Source organism: Oncorhynchus clarkii, chromosome 7 (assembly GCF_045791955.1).
Source record: "Oncorhynchus clarkii lewisi isolate Uvic-CL-2024 chromosome 7, UVic_Ocla_1.0, whole genome shotgun sequence".
Taxonomy (NCBI): Eukaryota; Metazoa; Chordata; class Actinopteri; order Salmoniformes; family Salmonidae; genus Oncorhynchus; species Oncorhynchus clarkii.
Window position 1 is genome coordinate 42427785 of NC_092153.1, and position 19135 is coordinate 42446919.

Genomic DNA, 19135 nt, shown 5'->3' on the forward strand with positions numbered 1-19135 from the left:
TTTATTCAGCGTGAGCAAGGGAACCATGCCTGTAAAGCCTGTTATGCCCCTGCATAAGGTAAGCCTGAATCCAACTACTGAGAAGGAAAGGTGTGTGTAGGAAAGGCATACATTTCTTAAGTCTGAATTGGGTCCGATACACACTTGCTCCCTGAACATGAATTTTAACTTGCAGCACCGCCCACTGGATGTAATATGAATTTCAAGATAATTAATTCTGATCACAAGTAATAAGCATTAAGAAATAAGTCCATTGAATTTCACTCACTTAATATAAATCAATCAACTTTATTCATTAACACAGTATAAACAACCAACAACAGCAAAAAACAGAACTTCACATGGAGTAAATGGATGGTAGTACCGGTAAATCCCAAAGTGTGTAGGCCTACAGGAGAACACCTGTTTGAGACAGAAGCACAGACATAAAAGTGGTTTGACTTGTATGGCTACAGATACACAAACCTGCTATCTCTTTGTATGGTCTCAAGCCATTCAGTCAGTTAGCAAATGGACAGAAAAGAAGGGCAAATACAGTCATGCTGAACGACATTTAGCTACTGTATGAAACATTTGTGTTATTACATAAAAACCAGGTTAATCAGCTCTTTAGAAAGGTTTTTATTTGATATAAATGATCTGAAGTGTACAAAAAAGTATATTAGACATTTCTCGATGCATGATTCTGAGTCAGACCCATTAGTCTGCCTAAACTTCCCCTCGAAAGTACTACAAACTACCTGCACTTTTTACTTTTTCACTGGATTACAAGCTACATATGTATGGGACTGTATTGTACTGTACTGTACCAGTATCACATGGCATCAGAAGACTATGGGAAAGGAAAACTTGTCAGCAGCATTTATCTTTTAGTAGGGGAGCAGTCAGTGGACCTACTAAAATGTCCCAGGCTTTCCACCTTACCTTTAAGCCATGCTGAACAGCACGACACTGTTGAAACACACTTCTCCTTCATAAAGAGCTTTTCCAGGTCAGGTCACATGGTCAGAAAACCCCCTGGCCCTAACTATAATATACGACAAGGACATTTTCCCGACCACATAACCTGACCAGGAAAAAAACTCCTGGCCCTAAGAATGACTGTAGGATTATACACGGGATGGTAATAACCTGTCTATTAATGCAGAGTGTAGCTACACATCATACAGCAGCTGCATAACAACATACATCTATGTTTATAATAGTTGTTGATAGATAAGTTAAGGCTCTTTAAGGACCTGAGGATTTCGAAGATATGATGAGGCACACACAAGGCAAAGAATAGAATAGCTTTAGAGTTGACACACGGCTAATGTAACTGAGAGGATGATGAGCGGATGAGACAGACAGCCAGCGCAATTAAATGGCCAAGGCCAGAGCAACCTATGGAAGATGGGACTCCAAACCAGCAAGGGACAATAAAGTCCCTCTCATCCTTTAACATAGTTTGTCACATTTCTATCAAGTCTCATTTTTCATCAGGCGTCAGTGCAATGTTTTATGGAGTAATAAAAAAATAGTTTTAAAGCAATATACTCAACATATCAGTCTAGATGGTGGTAAAAATGCATACATTTCTAAGAAGACTCAACTATGGTTTTTGTTGACATGAAACCACAGTAGCAGGTAGTTTTCTTTGACCAAAAAATGCAATTCACCTCAGACGACAAAAGCGCTCTTTCCAACAAACTGAAAACTTATCAAATTCTAAAACTGTCAGATCTGTATGTAGGTACGCACCATGCACTGAACTCACCTCAACCTTGCCTTTTATAAAAAGCCCAGACCAATTATGAATTGGTTTCAAAAGAAATCTATAAAAGCTAGACATGTCATACAAAAGATGCATATAAGACATTTTTCTTTTTTTTAATGAAAGCTGCTTTGGTAACAACAGAGTCAAGACATCGGTCGATTTCCTGTTCTCGCCGGTGGACGGGGTGCTGAAGCGAGGCCCTTTCTCTCCCACTCATCTCAGTGACTTTGTTTTCCAACGTTGCTCATCCTCCTGCCTCTAAAATCTAAATGAACGGATCTAGTTACACCAGACTGGGTGGTTGGTGTTCCTGTTCCGTTGTCAAGTTGCCTCCACATCAGATGTTCGCTGATAGCGGTTTGTCATAACGATGTCCGCGCTGTGAAAGACAGTGCTATTGTACTGAGGGCTGATAAAGTAGAGACCTTGGTCGCCGAGCCAATTGCATTGGGACCTGAAAAACATGAAAAGGAATGGGCTTTGATAGTCTGTCTGTTTATACGGAAAATGACAAGCAGCCTGGTTGGCAATTCATTGTTGAAGGCTTTTGTGCTATTAAATGCTTTGATGATCAAACCTTGGGCATATTTACACGCAATTCTGAATACATAAAGTAATTTAGTCCGGGATTAAATCCTGGCACTATTCATTTTTATAGATAATCCTTACTCTATCTGTTCCTTTTGAAGACATAACTAGGGCAAGAAAAGCTCCAGTCTGTAGTCAAGACAATAAAGCAGTACTGGCAATAGCTATAGCAACGCCATTGAGATCAATGAAGTATGAGGAAGCAGTCCACTAGAGACTGACCTGGTATTCTGGGGATTGTGATCTGTCTGCTACTGCTCCCCTCTCCTCCCTCCCCAAATGGTTTGATCTGGATGAAGTACTCCTCATCCATAGGCAGGGAAAGCTCCACCGACGTTGTGTTGGTTTCCATGACACTCGGACGGCTATGTCGGTTACGCTTGTAGAGCACCTAGGGATGGACCACACAGTTAGAAGGTCACCCGGGAGAAACCATGACGACAATGGCCACTATTTCTAACTAAATCCATGCAGTCAGTGCTTCCTTACTTTGTAGCCTGTGACCTCTGACTCGTTCTCCAGGGCTTTGACCTGCTCCCAGTTCAGGATTATCTTGGAATTCAATGTGTTCCACATGACCTTCGCCGGCGGCTGGCTGGGCGCTGAGGGACACAAATACGTGAGGATGAGGATCACATGATCTCCAATAAGTCAATGGAAACAACCGCTTGAACCAAAAGCAGGGGTAGACGCTTACGTGGTTTCTTGGTGGTGACATTGACAGTAACACTAGGAAGCCCTGCCCCGGCCGTGTTGTATGCTCTCACTGTGACGTAGTACGTGTTGCTTCCTCTCACCCCTCGGATAATGGCTGATGTCTGGTTGCCTACCGTTCTCTGCACACTGGCTGCCTCCTCCTTCTCTCTCTTCTCCCAGTACCTCAACTGAGACCAGATAGAAAGAGGATAACCAGGGACATTAATGCAGACACTAATTTGTGAGAACATTGTAAAAAACTGTTTTTTGGTAGACACTGTCCACGAACTGTAAACTAGAACTGCAGTGAATTGGTATAAAAACAGCATTTCATTGTATGGTGTCACCTCATATATTCTCGTCTTTCCATGGGTAAGGTGCCTTGGTTCTGGTTACTTAGCTCTTGAAGTGAGGGAGTGTTTAAATGGCGTGGTCAAAGAGAAATCACAATGTGTAAAATGTCCCAGCTGTCAAGTTGAATGATAACAGATTTTCTTTGTCGCCTGAGTGTCTAGGCTGAAATAGCTGGCACGGTTGACAGCACAAATATAATTTGTCTTCCCTCACAGGAACCGTTTGCTCAGGCCCCACTTCCCTGTTTACTTTAAATGGTCAACAATTCATAATTCCAGTACTTTATGGATCCCATGGATGAAAATATAATTTTTTTCCAATATTGAATGTCAATAGTGAGCTGACTAAGGATTGGAATCAACTAACTGAGCTCAAAGCCACAGTCTTTTAGCCTACAGTACAGTGTGGATTATAGGCTAAACATTCTGTCCCCTGGTACATTGCATTACTAGACTGTTAGACTAATCAGTGTAGTTAGTAACAGCACTTAGCACAGCAACAAGAGAAACACAACTCAACAGACAGGGGACCTGGCTGGACCATTACACATAACAACCTATTACATCTGAGATGCCCAATGTGCATGAGCTAGAAACACTCATCAATAATAGAACGGAACAAGATCGTACAGCATTAGTTGCTACACACATGCACACACACATGCACATGCTCACAACTACACACACAGACACACGCATGCCTTTACTCATGCAAGAACACTTTGACAAATAGGTAGAGGGAAACTGGAAAAAAACTTGACTAACCTCATAGCCTAGGACTCTTCTCTTGCTGGTGTTCCAAGGCAGGGCTTTCCATGAAACCTCAATCTCAGACGCAGACAGACTCTTGGCTCGGATCCTGGTGGGCGCTCTGCCAGGCTCTGGGTGAAATGTAAAAATAATTTGAATGAGTTTAAAAGTAGTGGCAGGCTTTGATGACTCTTAAAGTGGGTCCATCTCTTTCATCAGAAGTACAGAGAGAACCAAAACCAGCAGCTGTGGGAAGCAACCATCTGCAGATAGGAGAGCATGGGCAACAAGATCACTGTATTGACCGGGAATAAACTATCCAGAGACGCCTCTCCATTGGCTTTTAAACGCTATGTGTGAACTGAGGCCCGGGAAGCACTGCCGCTCCTCTGGTATGACTTAATTCTTTACCAACCTTCCTCTGCAGAGTAGATGGTGATGACGGGTCCGAAAGGGCCTTCCCCCTCGTTGTTGTACACTCCAACCTTCACTTGGAAGGGGGAGAAGGGTTGGATGCTATCGTTCTTGAAGACATATTTGGAGGCTTCCGATGAGGGCACTGCGGCCTGCATCCAGCCTGTGGCGCCGTACGGTCTGAAGGCTACCACATAGCCAAACCCTCCCCCGTTCTGCAGCTCCTCGGGAACAGGCTAGAAGAAAACATACACATACACGCACACACATACACACACACATTGAAACTGGTGCACAAGTAGTGAATACCCACGTCCATCAATAATAAAGCGCCCTCAGCATGATACCACCACCTAGCTATTGTTAAGACTGAAAGCACATCATATTTCATATATTTATGGGGACTGACTTTTATTGTTTTAAGTCAACACTCCCCAAAGATGCATGGTTATATAAAGGGCATTCTATTTTATAATAGTTGGGAACAGTGGAGGCTCCTCAGAGGAGGAAGGGGAGGACCATCCTCCTCAGTGAATTTCATAAAAATGTAAATAGTGAAACATTAAAAAAGTTAACCTCTTTAAATAAAACTATACTAAATATATTCATGTCACCAAATAAATGATTAATACACACTGTTTGGCAATGAAGGTCTACAGTACCCTCAGCAGCACTCTGTAGGTTAGCACCATGGTGTTTCCGGAGAACAGCTCGTTTCCGTCCTCCTCTGGGTACATTGACTTCAATACAATACCTAAGAGGCTTGTGGTTCTCACCCCCTTCCATAGACTTACACAGTAATTATGACAACTTCCAGACGACATCCACCAACCTATCAGAGCTCTTTCAGCATGAACTGACATGCTGTCCACCCAATCAAAGGATCAGAGTAATGAATCTAGTACTGAAAGCTACAGCTAGCTAGCACTGCATAAAATGCGGTGAGTAGTTGACTCAAAGAGAGGGAAAGACAGTAATTGAACAGTTTTGAACAAATTAATTTCTTCAAAAATAAAGGAGAAGCAAGCAAGAGAGAGAGATATATTTTGTTGTATTCTTTTTTCACTTTCACTTACTTAGCTAGAGAATGCAGCTAGCTAGTTTAGCCTACTCAAACACCCGGCTTAAACAGAGAGGGATGCTGTGTTAGCTGAAACTCTTCCAAGTCAAGGTAAGCTTTTGGTTGTATTAATTTATTGCCACTGGGGCCCACCGGTGTAACTGCTAAACTTCTTGCTGCTGACTGTACACTGTACTGCATGTTCTAGTTAGTTCTAGTAGCTATGCTGACTATGATGTTTATATGGTGACAATGATGTAGGCATGTATAGCAATTAGCTATTTTTCGCCTGGTCACAGAATGCTGATGTGTTGTACACTGAAGTCCACAAGCGAAGGGAAAAGGAGAGGAGGAGAGGAGAGTGCGTAGATACGAGAAGGAATACTATGATCAAAGGGATCATTCATGCTGTTTGTATGTGGCTGCTATGAAAGTGAACTGTGTTTGAGTGTGATTAGGGGTGTATTCATTCCACCGATTTTGTTGAAAACCATTTCTTAAACAGAAGCAATTGGAATGAATCAGTGATAAACAGACCTGAATTTGTTCACATGAAACTCTCGTTTGGAACTGTTGGACTAATAATTAAACCCTATATCAGATAGATGCAGGCAATAGATTTGATTGCTCAAAGTTTCTCTTGACCTACATTGCAGACTTTAATTCATAGGCTAGGTTGTAGCTAGTAACCTCATGATGGGGTATAGGGAAAGTGTTGGTATCATGTAGTAGCCTAAACCTATCGATGTTATATTGAGTTGGGTGAATGGAATATGAATGACAGTCATCCAATATGCTGTAATAGAAATAAGAAAATGAATCGTCCTCCCTCATCTTCAATGGCACCGACCGCCACTGCTTTGGAAAAGTAGTATGTAGTCAGATACTGTAGCTTACATTTTCACATCATTGTGTAGCTAGCTACACATTGAAATAATTTAGTCCATTGTACTTCTCGTCTGAAGTAACTTCAATCAAGGCTGTCTTGAAACTTTGTTAAGGCAAAGTTAGACTGTAATTGAACTCATTAACATTCAATAGTCAATCAGCAAAACTTTCACAGCAGTGGATGATTTTCAAGCAGGGCTAATCACATGTTTTCTCAATCGCGTACAATACATTTTTGAATCTGTGTTGAAACGTATCTATAGCAGAACCGCAATGACCAAATGCTCAAATACATTTACAGAATTTCCGATCATTTTCTTGCCTTAGTACCTGACTTGCATGTCTTAGCCCACCTTTTGTAAAACATTAAACATAATTGTAATCAGTGAATACACAATCAGTAAATACTTCTGCACAACATTCTAAATCACCCCATCAGTGTCATACCATGTACATTACAATATAGAGTAAGATCTAGGCCAGGGAAGGCAATTTTGATGGGGGTGGGGGCCACCAGAAAATGGAACTCGTCATGATGGGCCACAGTGGCACATGGGTCTGCCTCCCTCGTTACATCTGAGAAATTGTTTTTTATTTAAAAGTTACAATCACCTGTAATTCTGCACATTTGGCCATGGAGAGTAGAGAAAATGTTGCAGTTTTAAAGCAAGTTCGCTGCAATTCTATACGGTTTGCCATGGGGTGGAGAGAAGATTTAGCCATTTTAGAACTAATTTTGTGCAATTCTGCACAGTTTGCCATGGGGTACAGAGAAAAATGTGCAGTTTTACAGCTAATTTACTGCAATTCTAAACATTTTGCCATAGGGTGGAGACAAATGTTTGCAGTTTTTAATATGATGACTGATGATCAATGGGCCCCACCCTGGTCGGTAATTCGAACATGCTTACTACAAGTTTAGATAGCTGGCCGCTAGACTAATCTACCAATCTAACACGGGCTAGTTTGTTGACTGTTGATGCACACCAAATGTTTTCATTGCACCTTGTGTAGTATTCTATTATTCTAACTCTCAACAATAAGTTGAGTCCCTGACTGAGATCTTATATTTTTTACAATATTGCGGACATGCAGAGATCCAGAGAATGAAGTTGTGTTACTTCTAAGTAACTTCGGGTTCCTCTTAAGTCATCTCCACCATTGTATTCCATTGTATTCCCCTTTACGTGTTTCTATTGTGGATTGTGTTTCTGTGCACCGATGGAAAGTTTACAAAACTATGAACAAACCAGTCTATGTATTGAATACATGGAATTGTATTGTGTTGATTCCGATGAACGCAACCGGCACTCAATGTACTTTTAAATTTTTTTTATTTTTTACCAGGAATAACATTTGATTTGATGTCTATGAAATTGTTTGATGAAATATGCATACATGGAGAGTAATTGCCCATAATTCTACACTTTTGGATAGTTGTACTTCCAATTTTGATCATCATTATCTAGTGACTGCAAAGAAAATGTATTGATCTCCTGGGGTTTTTAAAAGACCAACTAACTTTCTGTTTTGTCTGCTTGACTTCAAGACATAAGTAAGGCGACATCAATCCTTTTGCAGGCATTCATGTCCTTTTGATGAACGTATTTACAATTTTGACCGTATCATTTAGTTGTGATGAATGTATTTATATTTTGAGAAGGCATTCACATTAGTGAAAAAGCATTTACTGTTTTGCAAAAGGCCACAGAGTTCTGTGGCTTTTGAACTTTGTTTTGAAAATCGGCAACATTGTTTAAAAAGAAAAAAAAAAAAAGCTTGTACGGGATTGAGAAGAACTGTAAGACTGAAAAAGATAGGGAAGCACAATCTTTGAAAAAGTTGCTTGTGACTGTGTGAAGAATCATTCGGTTTAATTAGCTTATTAAAACCTCAAAGGCATTTTTCTCTACCCCGGGGAGACAGCAGCAGTTATTGCCTCTCTGTTCTTAAAAATGAAATGCCATACAATAAGCCTGGCTGCTGTTATTAATGAAACAACGGCCCGACTCCTTAGAGAATAATGACTTCTGGCTTTCCCTCCATGGGTGAGGGAGTATTGGAGTGAGCGGCTTGCTTACCTCCCAAGTGATCACTAATTCTGAGCGACTGCCTCCACCTCCGCTTACATTAGCTGGTGTGACCTTCGGAGCTGGGGGAACAGAGGGTAATCGTAATCCTGCTCAACTCAGTCGACCCCAGCCATCAAAGATAACACGATAACAACACATTCGGATTAGATTCTTTGACATTGAAATAGCTTTTTCCCACCATACCAGACAAACTAATGGCAAGAAGATGCACATAAGAAAAACTGAAAACATGCAGAATTGAAGGGATTCAATGAATACCGTACATACATGTTTCCTTAGTCCTTGCTTGTTTGGATGGTTTGCTGGGCTCCCCGGTCCCAATGGCATTGCTTGCCAGGACTCTGAACTCATATTCCACCCAGGGGCTCAGGTCTATTACTGTAGCTGTCAGGCGGCGGCCCCCCACCATCTCAGGAACTGGCACAAAACAAAACAGCCCCCTCCCCTCAGAATGAAGCAGGTAGCAGGAGAGTGTCCTCTAGGCTGACAGGCCCACTGAGCACACTCCACAGGTGCAGGGGGCTAATTACACAGAAGGACACATGGTGTACTCACTCACACACACACGCACAAGACAAAACACACACCTTAAGGGTGGACCTCACTCAGTGTCCCTGTTTGGTCAGGTTTTTCCTGGCCGTAAAAAGGAATGGCCAGGAAAAACTCTGGGCACTAGTGATGTTGCCTTGTACAGTGACACACACTTAAAGATGCAGTATCAATATATATATTAAATATGTATTTTTTCCCCAAACTAACAGGCTCCTCCCCAAAATAATTGGAACAGCACCAAACATGCAGAACTACAGCCTGCTCTAGAACCGCCATCCAAACTTCCGTATGGGGCTCATTTCTATGCTATCAAACAGCACCATTCACTGTAAGTCAGACCTCTGGAAATTGATCTACATTTCAACAACACCTGCTGTCAAGTAAATCTGCAGTGAACCCTGTCACTGAACAATCGAGTGCCATTTGGAATTGAAGTAAAATCACTCATAGGCCCATACTCTTACACGGAAAATAGAAAATGGAGATCAGACCCCTATATAACGCTTTGATGAGGCAATAGCTGGTTGAAGAGCCTACCTGTGGTGACAGCCTGCCAGCCCAGGGAGAATGGTGTCCTGGCCTGGATGGTGTATGTTGTAACTGGACTGTGATTATCAGGCCCGGGCCTCCAGGAGAGAGAGGCTGTGGTGTCACTGATTTCTTCTACATGGATGCTGGTGGGCGGGCCTGGGGGACCTGCAGATACGATGCACAGCCAGGCAGGAAGGGAGATAGAGGGAGGGAGACAGAGAGAGGAAGAGACAGTGAGAGAGAGAGAGAAAGAGAGAGAGAAAGAAGTATAAAAAAGGCAGAGCAGAGCAGTGGTGTCCTTATCACTATCTGCCTTCAGCACTAGGAGTACAGCTGGTGAAATCAGTTTGGTGTGAAACCTCAGGGAGCTTTTCTGTCTAATTAGATTAAAAGAGAGAGAGATACGTCTCTATCTGACCATCTTTTCAACTGATCTCACAGAGTACAATGCCTTCACATCTTAATTAGAGGCATGTCCAGGATGATGGAGAATAAACACAGACAACTAACTAGCATTCATCTCATTCAGTCTTAAAGACACAGATGGGACCCCTTCAAATCTGCACAGCTAACTTAAATAATGCTTTGTTGTTGCCATGGATAACTGACCCAATCAAGTGAGTGGGTGGGATTGTTCCCTATCAAATAACATGTTCTATTACCATTATTTTTCAATGACCTTTCAAGGACATGAGAATGACTTTCCAACATAGGATCAGTTCTGTGGGGTGTACAAGGTTTTCAAGATCGACAAATGCCTACTACAAAGGTAACCCATGTTGAATTTGTGAAAGTGTTAACATCGCATGATACTTTATCATGCTAAATGAGCATGTATTACATTATTATTAAATAACAACAAATGGTAGTCAAAATCAAGGTATCTTTCATGAAATATTGCTTGTAGACAGAGAGAACTACCTCTGACCACCAGGTCTGCTGCGATGGAGATGCTGTCCACCTTGGTCTGCACTGCACAGGTGTACTTCCCTGCGTGTCTCAGCTGGATGTTCCGAATCATGATGTCCCCAGCGGAATGCTGCTAACATGCAACACACACACATGAACATGCACACACACACACACACACACACACACACACACACACACGGACGGATGGACACGCGCAGACACACACACACACGCGCACGCACACACACACACATACACAAGCACAACGATTAATATACTGTAGTAACATTTTACCAACATGTAATTAAAATAAATTAAATATGATGATTTGAGCAGAAATAATAATATGTGAGCAGAAATGGTATATTTAAAAAAAAAACTATTCAGGGTCTTTGTATGCCTATTATTGTATTATAATTCTAGGATTTTAACTGTGATCTGTTTCCATGTTTTAAAAGGGTCATCGGCATACCTGTACATATGAGACGGGCAGAGCACTTACGTTTAATTATAATTATTACACAAATGTATTCATACACATGCTGATTTTAGCTGTGGAAGAGTGGCCTCATTATTTCAATGATCAAGCAAAGCTTAAAGGTAAAGTTCTCCAGTTCTTTCCATTCCATTTCCAATTGCAGTTCCCACTTTCACGCCATCATTTAATCAGCCCAGTACTGAGTGGAATCAGGACCAGTCATAAATTGGATGTGGCAAAAGCTCAATTGAATGTGGCAAAAACAGCATATGTAACTCCAGGTGGTGTCATTTATCATGTAAAAGGAAAACTATTACGATTCAAATAATGAAAAACATGACAACCTGACCAGAGAGTGTAATGTACATGCCCCTACTCATCACTTCTGGAACAATTGATTATCATCACTCTTGCTTCAGACAGGGGAGATGAAAAAGTAGCTTTTAAGTGTTTTGTAGTTAACATAAAGTGTAAATGAAAGAGGAAACCGATGCAAAACAGGGCATATGATCTGAGCTTTGAGCTTGGTAGGTTTTAAGGAAGGATGGGGAATATGTAAATGTGATTTTTTAAATAAACTATGTGCAGCACATTTTCACCACACATAAATACACATGCTCCAAACATTCTCTGCACTGCGGATACCCTACTTAATATGACCTCACTTATATTAAAGGAAGGGAACCACGGTGTCGATGTTGCAATGTATCACCAGCTCCACCCCTTGACCTCTCTCAATGTAATTTCTGAAGGGGTTGAAAAATCAATGTCTCTTTAATGACATATCTTCGTGAGAGAGCAGTGGCATAAATAAAATATAAGCAATCTGCAACACGGCGTAGTAAAGACGTGTGTTTCTTCCTATTCATTATGCATTGCAGTGCCCCTGACAAGCATGGTGTAAAAGCGTGGTAATACGGCACCATTTCTCAGACATGACACTTTGATTATAAATGGGAGGCTTGATGGCCCCGGGAGGGAATCGGGAGGGAATATTTGGAGGCTTATGCACTTACACCTCCCACTTTTTCAAAGTATCCGCCGTGGTTGCCAAAGTGGATCAGCTGCTCGTTGAAGAACCAGGTGAACTTGAGCTCTAGAGACGGGTCATGAGTCACCTGACACGGCAGCACGATGCTCTCTCCTACAGTCACGTCCAGGGTGGACGGTGGCGTGGTTATAATGGTCGGCTCTGGAAAACAGCACACATGCACTACTGTTAGTGTGAAGGAAGTCGCTACAAAACGCATACTAAAAGCAACCATTATGTTATGCAGTGATCCCAAGCTTGAAATACTGTAAAAGGTTATTCCAATTGTTGTGCAAAATTCTAATATCTTCCATGCTTTTCAAATGCAGAATTCAACGAATAAATGGACACGTGGAAGTAAAAACACACGAACCCAGAACAAAAACTAGTGTGATTACCAGAATTAATGAGATTCAGCCAGCCAGAGGGTACAGTGTGGGAACTGCGAAGGCTTGTCTACCTGTACCTAGAGAATGTGCTCCAACTGTCACTGTCAGCTCAGCCTTCAGTCGGTAGGTACTGTAATTCCCACATCTGCAGTCTGCAGACCCCCTGACTTCTGCAGCCACTCAAAGAAAATAAACACGTGCAGGGCTCCCCTCACTACACATTCGCTATTCAAGTCTCTGCATGTATGTGGTGTGTTGCTGTTGTTTCACTGAGGAATTAGACAGACAGTGTTCCTTGTCTCCAGTGTGAGTGTGAGCAGAGACAAGAAAGATAGCTACAGGAGCACGAGAGCGGAATGATGAGAGGAATAAGGAGCCCCTTTGTTCTGATGCTGTACGGTGCTTGTCTCCCTCTTGGGGGTGCTGTGAGTACTCGGTTGAAATATCCACTCTGAGCGCCAACTAAATTAACCATGGCAAATGATCCCTGGACAGGCAGCCATAGATTCCTGTAAAAAGTGCCGGCAGTGCAGTCTTCATCCAGAGCGAATTCGATACCTGCATTGCAGTGTTGGGGTCAATTCTGAATTGAGTTGCGACTTGGTCTTTAATTCCAATTAGTTAATTCCAATTCATTCCAAAGCTGTCATCAATGCAAAGGGTGGCTACTTGAAGAACGTCAAATATAAAATACATTTAGATTGGTTTAACACTTTTTTGGTTACTAAATGATTCCATATGTGTTGATGTCTTCACTATTATTCTACAATGTAGAAAATATTAAAAATAAAGAAAAATCCAAACTTTTGACTGGTACTGCACATCACTATGAATGTTTATTCAATATAGTTTTAAGATTATAAGATTATAAGATTATTTTGTATGTTAATAACTCATAATTCACTTATATGTCATTAAACATAAAAAATACATTTCCCAGAATGCATTAGATCAAACACTCCAGAATGGAAGGATGAAGCAGAATGGAAAAACCTAACATCTCATGACAAAAATACAAACAAAATAATGTTTGACATCTTCGAGTTATAATCAAACTGATATTTAAAATGGAATCTGTATTCAGTAAGAGGTGGCATATGCTTTTGGCTAAATAATTTTCACAGGAATGTGATACATACTGTATCTTTCATGTCTCAGTGGAATTGATTTAAATTGGTTTGAATTGAATTCTACTTCCTTTAATTCAAATTCAATTCAATTTCTGCATTCTGTTCTTGAGGCCAAATAAAATTACAATTTCAATTAATAGGTTGAGTTGAATTAAATTCAGGAATTCCGAATTTACCCCAACCTTACTACATGTTATGCCCCCTACTCAGAATGTAATTTATCTTGTCTCTTTTTGATTTTAGAGTAGACCGCAATCAGCTGATGGGTTTTGTTCAGTAGCGATAAAATCACTAGGGAAGCCAAGCCAGGAAAAAAAGCCATATTACAACCTATGTGTTGTGATAATTGCGTTGTTTGCTTTATAACCCTTTGGTTCATATGCCTTGCCACCGTTATATATATAGGTCCATGACTGAGACAATAAGAAGACACAGTGGCCGAATAAATCCATCCACACCTTTGTGTTTCATCACAATACCGGAGAGCAACATCTGTCTGGTGGAGTCCACAAAGCATATTGCATGTAACAATAAGTCACATGACCTACAGCATGGTCAATCAAGTTAAGGTTTCTGACATTTTTGGACTACTAAACAACTATTGATTTAGAACACCAAAGAGTTACCGCAAGTCGCAAAGAAAACAGGAGCTGCCTCCACTATTCCAGCAACATTTCAGCTTCAATATTTCAACATTATCTAATCACCTCTGCTTAGTCTAATAAAGTGACAACTCCAATATTCTAAAAATGATTCAGTCCAATCAAGGTAAGCTAAATATCATGTGGCTGTCCATGATACTGATGTCTGTGTGTGTTTTGGTTTTACTATCCTTGTGGGGGCCAGATGTCCTCACAAGGATAGTAAAAAGAGGAAAATTAAGAGAAGAGCAGACATTTTGCAGGTCCCCACAAGGAAAACGTCTATTTTAAGCTTAGGGGTTAGGATTAGGGTTAGGAGTTAGGGTTTGGGGTTAAGGTTAGGGTTAGGTTAACGGTTTGGGAAAATAGGATTTTGAATGGGAATGAATTGTTTGGTCCCCACAAGGATAGTAAAACAAACGTGTGTGTGTGCATAAGTAGAAAAAGTAGAGAAATGCCAATGCCATCCTCTTCTCTTTCATGTTGCCTAAATAACCTATGACTCTGTCATACTATACACACTTTTAGTTTTTGTTGTCCTAGGCTAGCTACCTGGCTAAAATGCATGCTCGCTAGCCTAACGTTTTTTCATGGGCAACTATTAGCCAGCTAACATTAGCCTACAACATCTAGCTACATATTGAACTTCCATCCTCTCAGGCCAGAGGCCCAATGTATGAACTTAGGGTTGGATCAGGTCGCCATTATAATCATTGGCCAGTACGGAGAATTAAGTAAAACCACAATTCCAAATCTCTATTTCCATCCATGGCTAATTTAGACAACGGAAGACAACAACACATTGAGATGCAACAATTCAAGTTTTTTTCTGTCAATGACGTTTGGCTTTTGATATGATTGGTGTGAAGCCAAATCCAAACTCATTGCTTATTGTTCTATGATATTTTTATCAAGGGAGAATGCTCACTGGCTTCCATTGTATTCAATGATATGTGCAGCAACACTCTTGTCGACCAGACAGCGTCAGATAGATGGGCTACACATACAGAGACAGAGGGGCAATGTTTCACTCGCTCGGACGCTTTCACCAGTGAGATACAGTCAGCCTCTTGCAAATTGAATGGAAATTATGAAACAGAGAGACGAAAGATACATTATTTTATGTTTTTTACTTGGTAAATTTTTTGGGGGGAAGCCTGGCTTCCCTTGGCATCCATGAAAACACGACACTGATTTTGTTAAACATACAATGAGAGGGTGTCATATAGGCTCAGCCCTATTCCAGGGAAGATAAAATGGGGAGCTATATAGTGACACAGTCAGACACAATGGGTCACATGAGCGCAACTATTCAAGTGTCTGGGTCTGGGTTTCTATTTGCAGAGAGAACACGTTTATTAAATGTCCATCAATGCCAATAGGGTTGAAAGGGAGAAAAAGCTACACCTCCTCTTTCCCCTGACAGATCGCTTGTGAGAACATAGCCATAGGAGCTTTGGGTTTGACTGCCTAATTCTTGACAAAATGCCAATTGTAACAGTTTGCTGATCAGATTTTTTTTGTTTTACTCCTCTCAATGTGGTATATTTTATAACATAATTGTCACACATTTACACACCTAATGACATGTGAATGTCAAGACAGAGTGCTGACAAAATTCAGGTGAAATATCCAATGCTAACTGACATGGCAAACTAAATGCTAATGTGACAGTCATTTAAAAAACCTGGTGGCCAGATATATGGCCATGCATAGTCAGCTCTAAGCTCTGAGGCTGACCCGAGCCAATCATTCACTGTAAAGACGATACTGGGAAAATGTCTCTTATTACTCCACTCCATCATCATTTGCGACAGATTGTATGGATAACCCTGCTTGGTTACACAACCTCAGCAGAGCTCTCCAGCGTCATTTGATTGATATCTATCTTGTATAATGCCTTGTTACCTACTGTCGCTATAAGAGCGAGGAGCGCACCCCTCTCACTAAGCAAAGTCAATCAGAGACAAGATGGTAAAGCTTGCAACCACCCCGACAGGTAGATCCAACTACACTCCAGGGACTGCTGGGAGGGTGAACAGCAGAAAAACTGGAGAGACATGAAATTGCATAGTAATATCATTAAAGTGGGAAGTCAACGACGGGAAAGAGAGAGAGATAGAAGGAGCTGGGCTGGGCTGACTGTTTAAGGTGTGAATTAATGTGAGCTCCATCCTCTCCCGTCCCTGTGTCTCACGGCTGACACTCCTCACTCAGCCACAGCCTCTGCTCAGCCTCTGCTCATCCCACAAACAGCCGGTCATACGTGAATAATGCTCTCACAGGCTATGTAGCTAGTGCTACTGAGGCAGAGATGCCCCATCGACCACTGTGGAGACTTCCCTCCAAGTTTATTGGCCTTGGGAGGGGGAAGGTGGGGGTGTAAATGTGTACTCCTCTCTGGTGTACATATTCTTAAGGCCCTCTACTCAAGGGTGGCTATGTGCAGTTGACTAATGTATTAGGTGTATTCCAGAGTCACATGGTTTTGACAGAGTTTTCACAGATTGTTGCCACTGCTGCAAAAAAGCTGCTCTTTTTAAAATTATATATTTTTGCCCAGATGCGTTTTTAAATTAATAACCGTTGACTCAATGACTGGAAGTCTATGGGAACAGCTAGCATTTCATTGCGCTAACGCTAATAGCAATGCACCCTGTAACTAACTTCTTATAGGGTATCTGCGAGAAATAAATAGTTCAAACCCAATCTTAATTTCCCAGCCTTTTAGATCAAGGAAACACCAAGAAAGCCCTTTACCAATGCAGAGCAAACAAATGATTCTATAGCCATTCAACATGAATACTTAACGTTTTCCTCAAGAGACAAAAAGGATTCTCTCAAGGACAAACCTCAATGGAGCATTGGTGGTTGGTGAGAAAACGTTGTGCAAATAAAGAGACATATCCTAGTGAGCTGCTCTCAACACTCTATTCATCCTGTCTATAACAGTACATCAGTAGCTACTGTATCTGCGGATAAGTTATGCGGCTGTATTTCTCTCCTCTCTTTTTTCACACTTTTAAAAAGTAGTCTCAGAGCATCAAAATGGTATATCATACACTGTAGCCGGAGGAAACACGGGAAAGTTATGCTGCTTTGAAAGTTAATATACATGTTATGCCACTAAAGGCCAATTCACACCCTACGGAGATGGAAAATTCGGAGCGTAGCGCAGTATAGCAACGTGTGAGGACAGACGCCGGAAGACGAGAAGCAAGTACAGGGAGTGAACATTTAATAAATAACCGGCATGAAACAAACAAGAACAGCGTCTGAACAGGGGAAACATAACGACAATAATGCTGACACGGGGATCAAACCGAGGAACAGACAGATATAGGACAGGCAATCAACAAAGTAATGGAGTCCAGGTGAGTCCAAAGAAGCGCTGGTGCGTGTAACGATGGTGACAGGTGTGCGTATTGATTGGCCGCCTGGCGCCCCATTCCTGCACCCCATGACATTTTGAACGCAAAATATAATTCATTGCGTAGCCATGGGGCAGTGTTATGTAGGCTATGAAGCTGTATTTTACCACCAACTCGCTCGGTTCCTTGTTCTGATCTATATATACTGTATAGGCCATGAATCAGGTAGCCTATTTTGCATTGATAACCAAATGTAATGTCAGTAACTGTTCACACAGTAAACCAAACAACATTGTATCCTTATTAGAATCCCCCCAAAATAAAGTAGTGATAATAACGTGATTCTAGGCTATTTTGAAATTGTAAAAACAGTTGCTAGCTGGGAGAATACATTCAAGCAGCATATCAAACTGGGATAATATTGTAGATTAAAATGGCAAGTATAAGAATATTTGCCAGGGCATATTTTTTTTATTATCAACCCGATTATTTCACAATGAAATGTGCAAAGCTAAAAGGATAGCTAGCTTGCAGGCTATGCTTAGCCAACTAACGTAAACTCACCCCATTCTGTACAAATGTGCTCAACCGCAACATTCAAACGAGGATACAAAGAAAACTAATGGGACTGTAGCGACTGTGCTGACTTCAAAATCGGGGGTGTGAACTAGGTTTCTATTCAAGCGTTGATCGACATGGTAATAGCTCTATAGTATTGGAGGAAAGTTGAAAAAACGGACCCTCCGTTACATCTAGACGTGTCATGTCGTAACGTACAGCACGCATAAAGCAACCATTTCTGTCTTACAGTCTCTCTCCACCAGGTGTAGCACTTATTTCATCCTTTAGAAACAAGAAATGGACAGTGACGGAGTAAGGGGGGATACCTATTCATTTTTTTGCGGCATCATTGCATGCGATCATCATTCACCGCCCTTAAAACCCAATTCAAATTCGACACAAACCTTCAAATAAGTATGTAATGACACATTATATAAACTCTTTATAGTGTTTTATTTACATTTTAGAGGCAATAAGGTGATAAGTTGGACAGATCGCGTGAAAAAAAGCAAATTTCCCACACGCCATCTCTCCTTCTCACTATCACACATTAGTTTCGCTTCCCCACCCGCCATTTTTTAAAACATCCGACGGGGCTCATTGCCTGCTTGAATCATGCTGAAACGGGCAGCGTTTAGGTCATGCCATTTATTTTGTTGGAAAGGGGAGAAATTGTGCTTTACAATGGTATTGACATTACAGTTGATCTGGAAGTATTACGTTTTTGGGGCGCTAAAGTACGGGCAATTGTACGGACCAAGGCGACGTACGAGTTTACGTGAGTTTACTATAGCTAGCAAGGGGATAACTCTTGAAGACAACAAGAGAACTTTACTCTTCTTTTGCTTTCAACACAAATTAGAAGACAACAAGAAAACCTCTGTCGCCCCCTTGGGAATGTTATTTGTGAGTCTGGATCAGCCAAAAGGTGTGCGTTGCTCC

At 41.3% G+C, this 19135-nt stretch overlaps 1 protein-coding gene across 2 annotated transcripts in view; it reads right to left on the bottom strand.

The window, feature by feature from the left end:
• Positions 1–258: 258 nt before the first annotated feature.
• The window catches only part of LOC139413340 (contactin-4-like), a 164236-nt gene continuing 145359 nt past the window's right edge, over positions 259–19135 (bottom strand). The window contains exons 13-23 of one of the 2 annotated variants that reach the window (XM_071160574.1): positions 12088–12263; positions 10603–10723; positions 9688–9846; positions 8866–9015; positions 8587–8657; positions 4559–4793; positions 4159–4274; positions 3042–3228; positions 2834–2946; positions 2567–2735; positions 259–2210 (exon numbers count right to left, since the gene is read on the bottom strand). In XM_071160574.1, coding sequence (XP_071016675.1) covers positions 2119–2210; positions 2567–2735; positions 2834–2946; positions 3042–3228; positions 4159–4274; positions 4559–4793; positions 8587–8657; positions 8866–9015; positions 9688–9846; positions 10603–10723; positions 12088–12263 — 1589 coding nt within the window. In that variant the 3' untranslated portion in view covers positions 259–2118. The remainder of the gene's footprint in view (positions 2211–2566; positions 2736–2833; positions 2947–3041; positions 3229–4158; positions 4275–4558; positions 4794–8586; positions 8658–8865; positions 9016–9687; positions 9847–10602; positions 10724–12087; positions 12264–19135) is intronic. The other variant, XM_071160575.1, reaches the window with a different exon arrangement.